Source organism: Heptranchias perlo, chromosome 38 (assembly GCF_035084215.1).
Source record: "Heptranchias perlo isolate sHepPer1 chromosome 38, sHepPer1.hap1, whole genome shotgun sequence".
NCBI lineage: Eukaryota > Metazoa > Chordata > Chondrichthyes > Hexanchiformes > Hexanchidae > Heptranchias > Heptranchias perlo.
In genome coordinates, this window is record NC_090362.1 from 6483557 (window position 1) to 6500678 (window position 17122).

At 41.0% G+C, this 17122-nt stretch overlaps 1 protein-coding gene across 2 annotated transcripts in view; it reads left to right on the top strand.

Annotated features, from left to right (window-relative positions):
* The window catches only part of LOC137304686 (fibrillin-1-like), a 462162-nt gene that overhangs the window by 384027 nt on the left and 61013 nt on the right, over positions 1-17122 (top strand). Inside the window, exons 40-47 of one of the 2 annotated variants that reach the window (XM_067973343.1) lie at positions 5043-5168; positions 5627-5785; positions 5884-5955; positions 9048-9173; positions 10295-10417; positions 11921-12043; positions 15775-15891; positions 16798-16926. In XM_067973343.1, coding sequence (XP_067829444.1) covers positions 5043-5168; positions 5627-5785; positions 5884-5955; positions 9048-9173; positions 10295-10417; positions 11921-12043; positions 15775-15891; positions 16798-16926 — 975 coding nt within the window. Of the gene's footprint in view, positions 1-5042; positions 5169-5626; positions 5786-5883; positions 5956-9047; positions 9174-10294; positions 10418-11920; positions 12044-15774; positions 15892-16797; positions 16927-17122 lie in introns of those variants that run through there. The other variant, XR_010958610.1, reaches the window with a different exon arrangement.

Below are 17122 nucleotides of genomic sequence, written 5' to 3' on the forward strand. Positions count from 1 at the left end.
TTCTGGATGCCATTTTGGAACCTCGGGAGGCCACATAGCACCAAAACAACGGGCGCTACATGAGCCAATTTCTAGCCCGATTTGCCTTTAACAAATCCGTGCTGGCTTTCCTTTATTAATCCACACTAGTCTAAATGACTTTTAATTTTGTCTCGGATTATCGTTTCTAAAAGCTTCCCCATCACCGAGGTTAAAATGACTGGCCTATTGTTGCCGGGTTTATCCTTATACCCTTTTTTGAACAAGGATATAACATTTGCAATTCTCCAGTCCTCTGGCACCACCCCCATATCTAAGGAGGATTGGAAGATTATGACCAGCACCTCTGCAATTTCCACCTTTGCTTCCCTCAGCAACCTAGGATTCATCCCATCCAGACCGGGTGACTTATCTACTTTAAGTACAGCCCGCCTTTCTAGTACCTCCTCTTTATCAATTTTTAGCCCATCCAGTATCTCAACTACTTCCTCTTTTACTGTGACTTTGGCAGACAGTACTCATTTAGTACTTCAGCCATGCCCTCTGCCTCGATGCATCAATCTCCTTTTTGGTCCCTAATCGGCCCCACTCCTACTCTTACTACCCGTTTACTATTTATATGCCTATAGAAGACTTTTTGATTCCCTTTTATGTTAGCCGCCAGTCTATTCTCATACTCTGTCTTTGCCCCTCTTATTTCCTTTTTCACTTCTCCTCTGTACTTTCTATCTTCAGCCTGGTTCTCACTTGTATTATCAACCTGACATCTGTCATACTCCCCCTTTTTCTACTTCATCTTACTCTCTATCTTTTTTGTCACCCATGGAGCTCTGGCTATGGTTGCTGTACCTTTCCCCTTCATGAGAATGTACCTAGACTGTACCCAAATCATCTCTATAAAGATTCCAGTTTTGCCTGTCAGTTTTTGATTCCAATTTACCCAGGCCAGATTTGTTCTCAATCCACTGAGATTGGCCTCCTCCAATTAAGTATTTTTACTCTAGATTGCTCCTTGTCCTTTTCCATAACAAATCTAAACCTTATGATACTATGATCACTGTCCCTAAATGTTCCCCACTGACGCTTGCTCCATGTGACCCACTTCATTCCCCAGACCTAGATCCAGCAATGCCTCCTTCCTCATTGAGCTGGAAACATACTGAACAAGAAAGTTCGCCTGAACGCACTTTAGAAATTACTCCCCCTCTTTGCCCTTTACACTATTACTATCCCAGTCTATATTAGGATAGTTGAAGTCCTCCATTATCACTACTCTATAGTTCTTGCACCTCTCTGTAATTTCCCTGCAAATTTGCTCCTCTATATCCTTCCCACTAGTTGGTGCCTTATAGAATGCATCCAATAATGTAATAGCGCCTCTATTGTTTCTTAACTCTAACCAAATAGATTCTGTCCTTGACCCCTCAAGAACATCCTCTCTTTCCAGCATCGCTATATTCTCCTTAATCAATACTACAACCCTTCCTTTTTCTCCTTCCCTATCTTTCCTGAACACCTTGTATCCAGGAATATTTAGTACCCAATCCTGCCCTTTTTTGAGCCAGGTCTCCGTTATTGCCACTACATCATACTCCAATGTGGCTATTTGCGCCTGCAGCTCACCAACCTTATTTACCACATTTTGTGCGTTTACACACATGCACTCTAAACCTATCTTAGACCTTCTGTACTCTCTTAGTCTGATCCCACCTATTACTGTTCTTCTTACTCTAGTGCTATCTCACTCACCCAATCCTTTGTGCATCTTTTTTCTCCTTTGTAATGCTACATCATTGTGCCCATCCCCCTGCCAAATTAGTTTAAACCCTCCCCCTCAGCACTAGTGAACCTCCCCGCAAGGACATTGGTTCCAGCCCTGATGAGGTGCAACCCGTCTGTCGTAAACAGGTCCCTCCTGCCCCAGATCTGGTCCCAATGCCCCAAGAATCTGAAGCCCTCCCTCTTGCACCATGTTTCTAGCCTTGCATTAACCTGCCTTATCTTCCTATTTTTGTACTCACTAGCACGTGGCAGTGGGAGTAATCCAGAGATTACTACCTTTGAGGTCCTCCTTTTTAACTTCCTCCCTAGCTCCTGAAACACTGACCGCAAGATCTCATCCCTTTTCTTTCCTATGTCATTGGTACCCACATGGATCACGACTTCTGGCTGTTCCCCCTCCTCCCCCCCACCCCACCGCTGAATGTTCTGCATTCTCTCCGTTTTGTCCTTTACACAGGCAGCAGGGAGGCAACACACCATGTGGGACTAATGTTGGCGGTCACAGAAAAACCTCTCTGTCCCCCTGACTATCGAATCCCCCATGACAACTGCATTTCTACACTTCACTGTGCCCTCCTGTGCGGTCCTTTGCCCCATGGTGCCATGCCCAGGACTGCACTCCTTCAAGGTGTCGTCACCCTCTCTAGTATTCAATACTGAATACCGGTTTGAGAGTGCCACACACCCAGAAGTTTCCTGCACTGCCTGCCTCTTCCTATCCTTTCGGATGGCCACCCACTTGCTATCCTGAATTCTCTGAGGCTACGAGGTGACCACCTCCTAGAATGTACGGTCCAGGAAACCTTCAGCCTCCCTTACACTCTGTAGTGACTCCAGCTGCCCCTCAAGCTCAGCAATCCTGCTGCTGATTCACGAGATGGTTCTGCAGCTGATCCAGCCACATCTGCTGCTTCTGACTTTCAACACTGAGATCGATAGATTTTTGTTAGGTAAGGGTATCAAAGACGGGTAAATAGAGTTCAGCTACAGATCCACCATGATCTGATTGAACAGCAGAACAGGCTTGAGGGGCTGAATGGCCAACTCCTGTTCCTGTGTTCTTAATATCGGAGTATAACGGGTAGGTGAGAATTAACCCAAAAACTTTCATTAACCTACAGGTAACCTTCGAATAGCGTAACAGCAATTTCTAGTCTTCATAGAATCATAGAAGTTACAACATGGAAACAGGCCCTTCGGCCCAACATGTCCATGTCGCCCAGTTTATACCACTAAGCTAGTCCCAATTTCCTGCACTTGGCCCATATCCCTCTTACAGGGGTAGTTTTTAAACTCTGCTGTGCTAGCAAGTGAGGCTCATCACCAGGACCACAAAATTATCCCGTATTTATCTCCTTGAACATGAGTGTGTAGAGAAAATAATATTAATCATATGTAATGATCTATACTATTTCTTACTGTGATGTTTTTGCTTTTGGAATCTACTTACTTGTGTGCCACATATAACCACCTTTAGAATAGCTGGTGATTTTGTTTACTTTATTTCATTGGATCTTTTTGCAAGTGTCCTTTTACAGGAACAGTGGTTTTTGGAAAGGTAGGACTCATGTCACTGGAATATACCTTTGCGTGTATTACATACATATAAATTAACCTGTATGTGTGTGAGTATATAACATTATTCTGGTTCTCACATTTACATGCATAGGTAAAGAAACCTTTAAATTATGAATAATTTATTTCAGTGCAGTTCAAAGTCCCAGTCTTGTTCATTTTTAACTAGACTAATAGCATTGAAATCTCTCTCTGTTACCTATAAGGATAATTCATGAAATGAATCTGGATGCTGTAAACCCACTCTGAGTGGGTGTAAGCTGACAAAACTACCCATAATTGACAGCAAATTGGCGATCTTCCTTTGGTAGTGGAAAAATTTACACTGGGCCAACAGAAGTTCGAGTAAAGGCCTGTTATTGGAGCAGAGAATAGGGAAGTTTATTCTGTATTTGGTTGTGCTACATCTGATCTGAGTGATTGATGTTGACACAAGGGATGGAAATTTCAACTACAGCAGGGCTGTAAAATGGGTGGTATTGATTGAGCATGTGTTATATACTCCGCCCAGACTTTCCTTTCCATTGAAGTCAGGGTGGGTGATCAGCTATCATTCATTGCACACCTTGAGTGCCCAGGATTGAGGAAGTGTTTTATTTCGAGCACTGACATTCCTCAATTTGATAAGCACAAAAATGCAGTAGTGCATGTCAGGAGGTCACCATTGACCAGAAACTTAACTGGACCAGCCACATAAATACTGTGGCTACAAGAGCAGGTCAGAGGCTGTGTATTCTGTGGTGAGTGACTCACCTCCTGACTCCCAAAGCCTTTCCACCATCTACAAGGCACAAGTCAGGAGTGTAAATGGAATACTCTCCACTTGCCTGGATGAGTGCAGCTCCAACAACACTCAAGAAGCTCGACACCATCCAGGACAAAGCAGCCCGCTTGATTGGCACCCCATCCACCACCCTAAACATTTACTCCCTTCACCACCGGCGCACCGTGGCTACAGTGTGTACCATCGACAGGATGCACTGCAGCAACTCGCCAAGGCTTCTTCGACAGCACCTCCCAAACCCACGACCTCTACCACCTAAAAGGACAAGGGCAGCAGGCACATGGGAACAACACCACCTGCACTTTCCCCACCATCCCGACTTGGAAATATATCACCGTTCCTTCATCGTCGCTGGGTCAAAATTCTGGAACTCTCTACCTAACAGCACTGTGGGAGAACTTTCGCCACATGGACTGCAGCGGTTCAAGAAGGCGGCTCACCATCACCTTCTCAAGGGCAATTAAGGATGGGCAATAAATGCTGACCTTGCCAGCGACGCCCACATCCCATGAACGAATAAAAAAAAAAATTTGGGCACGCACAGTTGATGAAGAGTCACGGTCGTCATGCCTAAATTTTCAATATGTGCAAATAGTGCGTGCGGCTCCTAGTATGAAAATTAAAACTTATGTCCTATCCTGACTCTTCCCCCTAACCAGGTTAGTCTCAGAGGTATGAACGCTCCATCCAATCTGAAACATCAGTGCATTTGTAATAATTTAGGTACTTGAATAATTAATCATTTGCATTCCCTTTGCAATTTAAAGTATCTGTAGAAATTATTTTCTGTAATATTGATTATAATAAAATACTAGAAATGAGAAAATGTATAATACTGATCTCAATTTGCTTCATTTTCCAAATAAGAAAAACCTTATTGTTTATTATCCTCCAAAACTTTTGTTTATCTGCTTCCTTCTAGATGTTGATGAGTGCAGTAGTTCACCTGGCATTTGTGGCCCTGGTACCTGTTTCAACACGATAGGAAATTATACCTGCATCTGTCCACCAGATTACATGCAGGTTAATGGTGGAAACAACTGTATGGGTAAGCATCCATCAACCAGTTAGAAACATAGAAAATAGGAGCAGGAGTAGGCCATTCGGCCCTTCGAGTCTGCTCCGCCATTCAATATGATCATGGCTGATCCTCTGTCTCAATACCATATTCCCGCTCTCTCCCCATACCCCTTGATGCCTTTTGTGTCTAGAAATCTATCTAGCTCCTTATATATATTCAGTGACTTGGCCTCCACAGCCTTCTGTGGTAGAGAATTCCACAGGTTCACCACCCTCTGAGCGAAGAAATTTCTCCTCATCTCAGTCCTAAATGTCCTATCCCGTATCCTGAGATTGTGACCCCTCGTCCTGGACCCCCCCAGCCAGGAGAAACATCCTCCCTGCATCCAGAAGGAGATTAAGATGAGTTTAATCAACTGAGTTTATCTATAACTTTTATCTATAACTTTTCAGCTTAGTGACAGGTTTTATCCTTTCAACCTATAGACATGAGAAAGAGCTTCTGCTTCAAAAATTTTTACAGTGAAAATGGCACATGTGATGGTGAGCTGCCCTTTAACATGTCAAAGAAGCTGTGCTGTTGTTCATACAACATCGGGAAAGCTTGGAACAGGCCGTGTGAGCAGTGCCCCCTTCCTGTCACAAGTAAGTTTGTATGTATCAAGTTAAGACATTTACAACTAGAATTAGAATTCATGATTTGTGCATTATACTGACAATATTTACACTGAATCATATTTCAGATGAATATGTTATTCTGTGTGGGAGTCAAAGGCCTGGCTTTGTTATTGACATTACAACAGGACAGCCAGTTGGTAAGATTTCCTTTCTTTTGATTTAAGCATGAAATTTTTGTATGATTATACGCTCTTAAGTAATGAAATGAAGTTTAAAATGCACCTATGTTTGTTAAAATATTATTACATATGTACTGTAGCTTCAGGAATTGCTTTTAATGAGATAATTCCTAATTTAGAATCTCAACTATGGCATAATGGAGTTAGATTTAATGATTTCGCATTCACAGTGCCAAAAGCTTTGCGCAACAGAAGCACGCACATCAGAAATTCATGCCTGCCGAGCGATGTGACACTGATCTCTGTAGCCAAATCGTCACTGTGAGGTCCCGTTGTGCAAAGCTCTGGACTGGTGATGCTAATCCATAAAATCTATCCCAGTGTCACTTTACAGTACACCTATTTTATGTTATTACTCATGTTACTAGGAAAAGAAATAACATTAATTGATAAATTGCATGGGTAGGGTCATAGGGGAGGGGTATGTTATGCCCATCTATTTTTTTCCAAACAGAGCCATACTTCACAAAGAAAACAGCTGTCTGGTTTATTTGAATCTGGTAACTTGCACTGAAGATTCTTCTTCATTGTACAGAGTTGCTAATATATCATTTCAGGTTTATACCACAGTAGAATGCTGCCATCGTAAAAGACACAAAGAATTGCTACATAAGAGGCTGAAAATATTTGTCCCTTTGCATCAAATGTGAATTGATGGATTTCTGCCAGTCTAAAGCCTAAATTTTCCTCTTTTGATGTAGTTTATGCCAGATTGGCGAACTTTAGACAGACTCAAATGAAATCAAGCTGTTTATATCCATTACCTCAGCTTATTAGCATAACTTTAGCTGCAAATTTGGACAGCACAAGGGAGGACACTAGTGGTGGAAGCATAAAATTGGATGTAAATCAATTTTAATGGGATGGGGACAATTAAAGTAGAGTGTCACAATAGGCAGACAAAAATTCTGAAAGCCTTTGGAGAGCCTCAGAATTTCAACTCATTAGCAGTCTTTATCAAAGCTGAAAGATCAAGGGACTAGGAAGAAACAGGAAGAAAGGAAACCCATCACATCATAGCACCTGCCCCTCTGCTGAGCCAGACCCCGAGAAGACAGTTCTCACAGTCATTGGCACATAGATGTGCCAGGGTCATCAGAAATAGTTGGTGGCATCTTGACAGGTGCAGCCAATAAGAAATCTCTGGTTCTTGATCACCCTGTCAGTGCCACTGAAAGCTCCTGAAACTATTGTCTGTAGGACTTCAACCCTTTTCCTACCTATGTCATTGGTTCCAATAAGGACTACGACTTCTGGCTGTTCCCCTTCCCCCTGAAAAATGTTGTGAATGAGTGCAGAGCATTTTGCGGTAGAAGGAGAACAGCCAGAAGTCGTGGTCCATATTGGAACCAATGACATAGGTAGGAAAAGGGTTGAGGTCCTACAGACAGAGTTTCAAGAGCTGGGGAGGAAGTTAAAGAGCAGGACCTCAAAGGTAGTAATCTCTAGATTGCTCCCAGTGCCACATGATAGTGAGTATAAGGGCAGTAAAATAAGACAGGTTAATGCATGGCTGAAGAAATGGTGCAGGAGGGAGGGCTTCGGATTCCTGGGGCACTGGGACTAGTTCTGGGGCAGGATGGACCTGCACAAGATGGACAGGTTGCACCTCAACAGAGCTGGAACCAATGTCCTCGCAGGGAGGTTAACTACTGCTGTGGGGAAGGGTTTAAACTAATTTGGCAGGGGGAGGGGCCACCAGGATGAAGCATTAGAGAAGAGATACAAAGTGCACAGAGGACAAAGAGACAAACAGCATTAGAATAAAGAGTAGTTCAGAAATAGGAGGATCAGACAGGGGAAATGCGAGGCAGACTAAGATGGGTTTAAGGACCCTGTGCGTAAATGCACAGAGCGTGGTAAATAATGCTGGTGAGCTGCAAGCAAAAGCAGCCATGTGAAATTAGGATAAAGTGGCAATAACGGAGACCTGGCTCAAACAAGTGGAGGAATGGGCACAATATTCCTGGCTACAATTATTCAGGAAAGATAGGGAAGGGGAAAAAAGGAGGGGGTAGGAGGGTGGCAGAAGAAAAACAAGCCACTAGAAAGGGAAGATGTAGTTGAGGGTTCAAAGACAGAATCTATTTGATTAGAATTAAGGAACAATAGAGGAGCTATTACACTGCTGGGTCTCGAATGTAGGCCACCAAATAGTGGGAAAGAACTAGAGGAGCAAATTTGCAGGCAAATTGCAGAAAGATGCAAGAACTTTAGAGTAGTGATAATGGGGTACTTCAATTATCCTAATATAGACTGGGAAAATAACAATATAAAGGGCCATGATGTGGAGATGCCGGTGATGGACTGGGGTGGACAAATGTAAGGACTTGCACAACACCAGGTTATAATCCAACAGTTTTATTTTAAATCACAAGCTTTCGGAGCTTTCCTCCTTCGTCAGGTGAGTGAAGGGTTCTAAAAACGCACAGCATATATAGTCATATATACATATCTGACTATATATGCTATGCGTTTTTAGAACCCTTCACTCACCTGACGAAGGAGGAAAGCTCCGAAAGCTTGTGATTTAAAATAAAACTGTTGGACTATAACCTGGTGTTGTGCAAGTCCTTACATATAAAGGGCAAAGAGGGGGAGAAATTCCTGAAATGTGTACAAGAGAATTTTCTTGATCATGTTTCCAGCCTAACTAGGAAGGAAGCAATGCTGGATCTAGTTCTGGGGAATGAAGTGGGGCAAGTGGAGCATGTTTCAGTGGAGACCATTTGGGAAACAGTGATCACAATATCATTAGATTTAGAATAGTTTCAGAAAAGGACAAGGAACAATCAATTATGAAAGTACTTAACCAGAGGAGGGCTAGTTTCAGTGAGTTGAAACTGGCCAGGAATATTTAATTTTTGCAAACATCATTCATTAAAAAATAAGCAAAACTTTTCTGTATTGTTAGCGAAAATGTCAGCTGCTTTCTTTACATTCACATCAACGTTTTGCTAATGTTAGTCAATGGAGAAAAGCATACCACTACATACATATATATATAAAATTTGTTTACAAAGTTAATCTGTGCATATATTTTCTTGCAGACATTGACGAATGCCGAATGATTCCTGGTGTTTGTGCTAATGGTGTATGCATCAATCAGATTGGAAGCTTCCGATGTGAATGTCCCATGGGATTTCAATATAATGATCAACTGATCAGCTGTGAAGGTAGGAAGGAAATATTTCTGATTTGTAAAATGATCTGTTACAATAGATTGCTAGAATATATTTAATAGTATATAGAGAAGTAAATAGTCTTTGCTAATCCCTGTTCTTTCATTATAAAATGTTCATTGTATGCCACAGAGCCTTGCACTCGTCAGATCTGCATCTCACCACGACTTAGAAAAAAATTAACTTAAATGTGTAGTTTAAAGACTTTTCACTGTTAAAATGTGTTGATCATCACTTTCTTACTATCTTGTTTTTAAAAACTGAAAAAACAAATTTGATGTATTCCTGCCATGTTAGGTTTGAATGTGATTTCACAGTTGATATGGGTCACACATCTGCACAAGCCCCACTCAAAAGTGCTGACCCCTCCATAGCAGTAGTTCATGGCTTCAGGTCTTGCCACTAATTCTCTCAAATTGAATGAGCTCGGTTGATTGAACCACCTCTACAATTCCCCTCCCCCAGCTCTTTTCCCAATCCCGTTTCTCCTCCGCTTGTGCATCTGCAGCTTGCCTTCATCCAAAGTATAAGTGCTATCTTGCTCTCACCTGTTTGTTACTTTACTGATGCAGCCATACATGGCAACTTACAGTTCCATGTTTAACTATTTGAAAAATGAGGTGTGATTGAAGATAATTCAATCCATTGCCATTCTTCCTTCTCTCCCCCCCCCCCCACCCCCAGTAATTAGTTAAACTGGTCTACTTAGCCCGCCAGAATAGTAAATGTCACATATGCCAGAATATGGCAATATAAATACTGCCCAAATGTCAGTTCATGTCTGAAATTCCATTTTTTTAATGGTAGTAAGTATATGTGTGAGTATGCCATACTCTATGGTATTAATTCAACTCACTAACACTGTTGGCTTCAGTAACTCATTAAAGATTCAGGCTACCACCACAACATAGACACTTTGTAAACAAAAATAACCAAAAATTCACAGAAAAGGCACGGACGGAATAAAAAGGATGCGAATCATAATTCTTTGTAGCTATTTGATTTTTTTATAAGGGTTTCTGTGACCATCAGAATTGCTAACAGATCCTGTAAACCCTGATGTACACTGTACCGAAATCATTTTAATTTGTTAACTGGCTGCTTTGTTCACCCAGATATGGACGAATGTCAGAATGGGCCACTGTGTCAACAGAATGCTGACTGCATTAACACCCCAGGCAGCTATCGCTGCGAATGTTCACCAGGTTACCGGCTCACAATAACAGGACATTGTATGGGTAGGTAATCTCTGTTAAAAATCTAAATATAGTTGTGTGTTTTCAACTATGCAAAAGCTTTCTCTGCATATCAGGTTGACTTCCTTATTTTCTAAAATGAAAAGTCCTGGTTTTAAAAAACACTTGGAACCCTAAGGCATGTACAGATTGGTTGTTATATTAACCTTATCATTAAAAACCTGATGTACGCTTCCAGGGCAGAATAAACAAAAGCACAAAAAGTTTACATATGAACCACAATACCCATATTTAATTAAAAGGAAGTATTAATTTCCTACAATTATTTTCATTTCTGCATGTTAGGCAGAGATATGTGTATAGTAATTGTGAAATAACAGTGGGGGGATCAGAATGCTTTAAATAAGAATATTAAAGCATTCCAAGAAAGTACCCAAGGGCAACTGATTAAAACATTAAGAGCATACTGACATATTGGCTGTGCCAAGTATACACTATAAAGAATGTTTCTATAGAAGAGCTGAGACCTTGTTGAAAATAGTAAACTAACAAATGTCTTTATAGTATTTCATATAAATTTAATTAATCTGGAGAAATGAAAAATTCCGATGCACCTGGTACTAGCTTGCACTGGGAGTACATATCAGTAACTTGCGTATTCCCAGTCATTAAAGTTAATGAATGGAAAATTGCGGGCTGGAAGTGTGCAGTTTTGCAAAATACGTTCAAGGAGCAGTGACATGGGAATTTTTACCCCTAAGTTGGGTATCATTTTCCCATTACTCACAAGTGCTACAGTAAGTAGAAGCTATGATATTCCTCTATATCCATTAAATTAATATTGATAACACTGCTGTTGAAATCACAAGGCTGCCTCACTTGCTATCTGTCAAAACATCCCTGCCAGCTAAGTTTGCATTCATTTTTCACTCTCTGGAATTTGTTCAAGCCAGTAACACATGTCATCATTGAGCTAGAAATAACAGCTTTTTTTCTTTTGAATGGTGATACTGCTTCAAAACCCTTTTCTAGTAACGCAGTGTACACAATGGGGAGTTTTCCTCTATTTGCAGCTTGTAGTTAAATTGTAAATGTGTTTTTTATACATGTGTTATACATTTCACAACCAGCAGCTAACAGAGGAAATTTTCTTCTTATTTGTTATGCTGTATGCAAACATCACAGTAGTTTAGGTTATGAAGTGTCACAGTATCACTATATATGTAATGTGTGCAGTAAAACAGAAGTACAGATCCATCAAAATCTGAAAAGAGAAATGGCAGGTTAACAATTGAGACAGAAATCTTCAGCAGAATTGGTTTCCACCCGAAAGGTTACCTCCTTCATTTCTCTTTTTGGATGCTGACAGACCTGATGTATATACCAGCACTTTTAGTTTTATTCCAAATTTTTGGTTTTCAATTTTTTTCTTTTTGTTGTAACAACTTTGCCTTCATCTTTCTGAATGTAAGATTGCTGTTTGTTGTTTCAAATATACTTCCTCTGTTTGGACAGTTTTGGAAATTCAGTTTCTTTTGCCTACAGACCGTAATGAATGTCATACCCCTAATATTTGCAGTCATGGGCAGTGCATTGACACTGTAGGAAGCTACCACTGCATCTGTCGCAATGGATTCAAAGCAACACCAGATAAGACGATGTGTATGGGTAAGTACACAATCAGCCAGCCAGAAAAAGAGAGACTACTTTAATGAGATGTATTCAAATAATTTTCTGCAATAGCCCTTGTACTAGTCAGAAGTATCCAGGGAAATTTTCCATTTTAGCGCTCCTGTCACACACTGGGAGCGCATGCCAAGAAACTGCACACTCCCAGCCATGATTTTCCTTCCATTAATGATGGAAATCAAGGGCTGGGGGGCAAGCAGTTTCCTGTTGCGTGCTCTCGGCATAGACTAGGAGCACTGAAGTGCAAAATCTGCACTAACTTCAATAATGCACATCAAGTGTTGACACAAGTCAGATTTTTGTACTTGTGAACATAGTACAGATTTATTATCAGCATAAATCTACATTGACTATATGTATGCAATATGTTTTATTAAAATATTCTATTCAAATGTCTGGGGAATAATTAGTATGTAGTTCACCTGAGCAGTGTGGCCTTATTCATTTTCCAATTTGATTCGTAAGATTTTCTCTAGCAACTACCATTATGATATATGATGCTAGATTTTCCAGTCGGTTATATTCAATTCATGTTCATAACTGAAGAGAAAAATGGGGGGAGATTTCTTACACCAGATTTCCTCTGAGTTTGTGCCCCATCCATTTTTCTGATTGGGTTTTGTGCTGGTGCCATAAGCCAAAAGTCAGCAATGAATTAAATTAAATTATTCCTGTTATTTAGTTATTCATGCATTTTCTCAGTGTTTGCATGTTTATAGTAACCTGCCTGCCCATATAAAATGAGTGTCCCGAGCTTCTAGGTTGTGCTACATGGCTTTCTCTGAAACTAGTTTCTCTTTTGGCTTCTATTCTGTTTCCAGTTAGTTGGCCAGGAAACATTGTGCAAAGAGTTCTGACACTGCTGTTTATTTAGTTTATCCATGATATTAGGTTGATAAGTTTCCCCTTTTACTTATGTTTTTTTAGAGGAGTGGGGGAGGGGGGATGCCCAGCAGGTCAGGCTGTACCAGAGACAAATTGTGACCTGTTAGTACCCTCTCACCCACATTTCCAGTCAGGGGCCCATCTACTTTGGCGATGGCCTTGTGGAACTGGCTATACAGTCTCAAGATCAGCAGACAACCAGATACAGAGCTGTGCCACCTGCTCCACAGACACTTGCAATTAACATGCACTGTAAGACTGGCATTATTAAGTGTTGGTAATGGTCAGCTGTGCCATCAAATCAACTTTCTTTGCCTCTTTATAGGCATGCTGTCATGTTTTTCTCTGGAGGATGTAAAGCAGGGCCACCTCTTTCTGCACAATCTTCACTTTGCCTGCCGTCAAATGGAGTTGGAGCGTTACACCGCTTGATCACTTAGCTACTCTGTTTTCCTGCCTCCACATGTATTGTGTTAGCCAAAGGACTTTGCCTGATATTTTTGTTATCCAAACAACTCTTGCAAGGAGAAATATACATGGAAAACATTATGAACCTCTGTAAAGGGTACAAACATTTTGTCCCCGGATGTGGACACATTTCTTTAAATTTAACTATCACCCCTTGTAAACAACCTTAGGCTGCTAACGTAATTTCCTGCCTCCTTTGATAAGCTCCCAACAGTAGTCCTAATATGGCCCAGACTTCACCCACACAATGCAAATGAAATGTCCCTGCAAAATAATGCAGTGTCAGCACATCACTACTAATGCACCACCCAACTCACATCGAATTAGACTATCAGAAAATCTATCCCATGGTTGTAATCCAAAATGCTTTGACGAAATAACTCCAGCTGAGTGAACTGAGAGACCTAATGGCAATGTATTGCCCCCCTTCCTAGTTATCATCTACATGATGCCTCTCGGCGACTTCATCCAAAAACACAATGTCAGGGTCCACACGAACGCTGATGACACCCAGCACTACCTCACCACCACCTCTCTCGACCCCTCCACTGCCTCTGATTTGTCACACTGCTTGTATTGAATGAGTAGAAATTTCCTCCAATTAAATATTGGGAAGTCCGAAGCCATTGTCTTTGGCTTCCACCACAAACTCCGTTCCCTAGCCACTGACTCCATATCTCTCCCTGGCCTCTGCCTGAGGCTGAACTAGACCGTTCGCAACCTTGGCATCATATCTGACCCGGAGCTGAGCTCCGACCCCAGATCCTCTCCATCACCATGACCGCCTACTTCCACCTTTGTAACATCTTCCATTTCCTCCCCGCCTCAGCTCATCTGCTGAATCCCTCAGCCATGCCTTTGTTACCCCTAGACTAGATTCTTCCAATGCTCTCCATGCCAGCCTCCCACCTTGCACCCTCTGTAAACTTGAGCTCATTCTAAACTCTGCTGCTCGTATCCCAACACGCACTAAGTCCCTTTCACCCATCACCCCTGTGCCCGCTGACTTACGTTGGTTCACGGTCCAGCAACGCCTAGATTTTAAAGTTCTCATCCTTGTTTTCAAATCCCTCTCTATCTCTGTAACCTCCTCCAGCCCTACAACCCTCCTAGATCTCTGCGATCCTCCAATTCTGGCCTCTTGCACATCCCCGATTTTAATCGCCCCATCATTGGCGGCCGTGCCTTCAACTGCCTAGGCCCTAAGCTCTGGAATTCCCTCTCCACCTCTCTACCTCTCTCTCCTACTTTAAGATGCTCCTTAAAACCTACCTCTTTGACCAAGCTTTTGGTCACCTGTCCTAATATCTCCTTATGTGGCTCAGTGTCAAATTTTGTTTGATAACGCTGCTGTGAAGCAGCTTGAGACGTTTTACTATGTTAAAGGTGCTATATAAATGCAAGTTGTTGATGATGTATAGAAAGTAATGCGGTCAGCATGAGACCAGCCTCTCTCTCAGGTCTTATATTTACTGCTGGTCACGCCACCATACTGTAAGGAGTATGACAAGCTAGCTCCTTTCTTGCATTCTGCACTAAAGGAATAATGAAAATTGGAAATTTGGTGGCAGTTCATCTTTACCATCACCATCAGATGGACCATAAAGTTAATGGTGGTACTGCCAATCCATGTTACTGGTACTGGAGAAAATTATGACAAAAAGTGGATGTAAAGTAGCAGAACAATTTAACAATTCAAAAATTTAACTTGTGAAAAGCACAATATGTTTCTGAATATTGTGTCCTGATAGTTCCATTGCAGTATGTAAAGCAAGAAGAGCAGAGACGTTCTACATCAGTATAGAGACCTGAAGTCACCAGACAGCTTAATACATCAACAGTAAAGGTGGTATGATGGTACAGTACATTGACTGCACATAACCACTGATTGGTGGGTTTAATCCACTGTATGGTGCCACTGAGTGACAGGACGTGGGTTTAATCCACCATGCCACCGAGTTTCTGATCATAGCCACATGGAAAGGTCCCAAGTGGAGGCTTCAGAGGGGGAGCAAAAGTCAGTGAAAGAGTCAGCCCATACTGCTCTTGTATTCCTTCTGCCAACTAATTCAGACTAGCATTGGCAGAGGATTAGCACTGGATCAGCTATAGGTGGCATTAGGGACAAAGAGGTGAAGAGCTGTAGGGTAATATCCTCTTTAGAAAGTGTACATATATATATATAGCAATAGGAACTCCTGTCAATAGGAAATACACCTCAAATGAATGTATGCCTGTTACCCTCATTACTTGAATGCTCATTTTTTGACTCGTAGAATAATTATATTTAAAATTAGATGTAAAAAAAAGTAACTTTTTCCCAAATGAAGAGACTGATATTTCCTTCATTTACTCAGATATTGATGAATGCGAGCGGCAGCCATGTGGCAATGGGACCTGTAAGAACACAGTTGGTTCCTACAACTGCTTATGCTTTCCTGGATTCATGCTCTCACATAATAATGACTGCATTGGTAAGTTAATCACAGTGTTCTCCTGAGCTAAGCAAACGTAGAAGTTTATAGGTAACAAATTAAACTGCTTTATAAAAATCTCACTGTTCCGCATCAAACCTCATAACTAACTCTTGTCACTTCAGGGTCTGAAAGATGAAGGAAAGTCTAGGGTCAATCCTTTCTATTCAAATGATTCCCCCATTTTATATGGAGAAAAGCATAAGGGATAAGAAGGAATTGCATTTGGAGGGAGCATGGGTCGGTGAATTGAGACTATCGAGTTGTAGCCCTATCCTTGACTTGTGCTCCTTGCTCCCTGTGGATTGGGACTCAACAAAGCGATCAGTTAGAGTTAGAGACAAAGTTTGTAAACATGATACTAATCATAAAACAGAACTATATCGGGTTGACATGAGGTTATACTTTATTTTAATTTTTTTTTTAAATACTGACCATATGATCTGCAAATATTGCTTTGTGTTCTTAGTGGTGTATTCAGTGTATTTTTTTTGGACCATTGTCGCAGAACTGAAATCCAGTTACACAACCAAAGCATTACTTACTGTACAAATAAGACATTTTTCTGGTGCTAACCCACAAATTAAGTTGCCATAGTGGGATTTGAATTCACAACCTCTGCTAGACCAGTACCATATAAAAAAAAGTCCATATGAGTATAGTCAAATATTATTATATGTTAACACAAAAAATACAACCAGGCACAGGTTTACAATTCCCTGTAAATTATCTCAATTCTGTTCATTTGTAGAAAATCGGGTTGAATTTTTACCATTGAGCAAAGGTGTTCAAAATTAAAAATACCTTATCACATAAAACAGATAGTAGATGATGAACCCAAGACAGCAAAAAAATACCAAAATTTTAAGTTATAAATGTGACTATAATTTTATGCTTTTTTTTTAGATGTTGATGAGTGTACTACCTTGAATGGAGCTCTCTGTAGATATGGACAGTGTATCAATACTATTGGAACATTCCAGTGCCTGTGCCGTGATGGCTATGAACTTACAGCTGATAGAAGAAGTTGTGTTGGTAAGAAATGCTAATAAATCAGAGAGAAAAAATTGTAAAACAGCCTGACCTAACACTTTCAAGCTTCTGTGTGCACTGCAATCTCAAAGTTATGAACACTTTGTCGTAAAAGCCACTATCTCGTGTCACAGGATCATGTTTTCCAAATCTTCATAAGATTTTACAGCAATGTGCAGTACTACACTTTATCTTAATT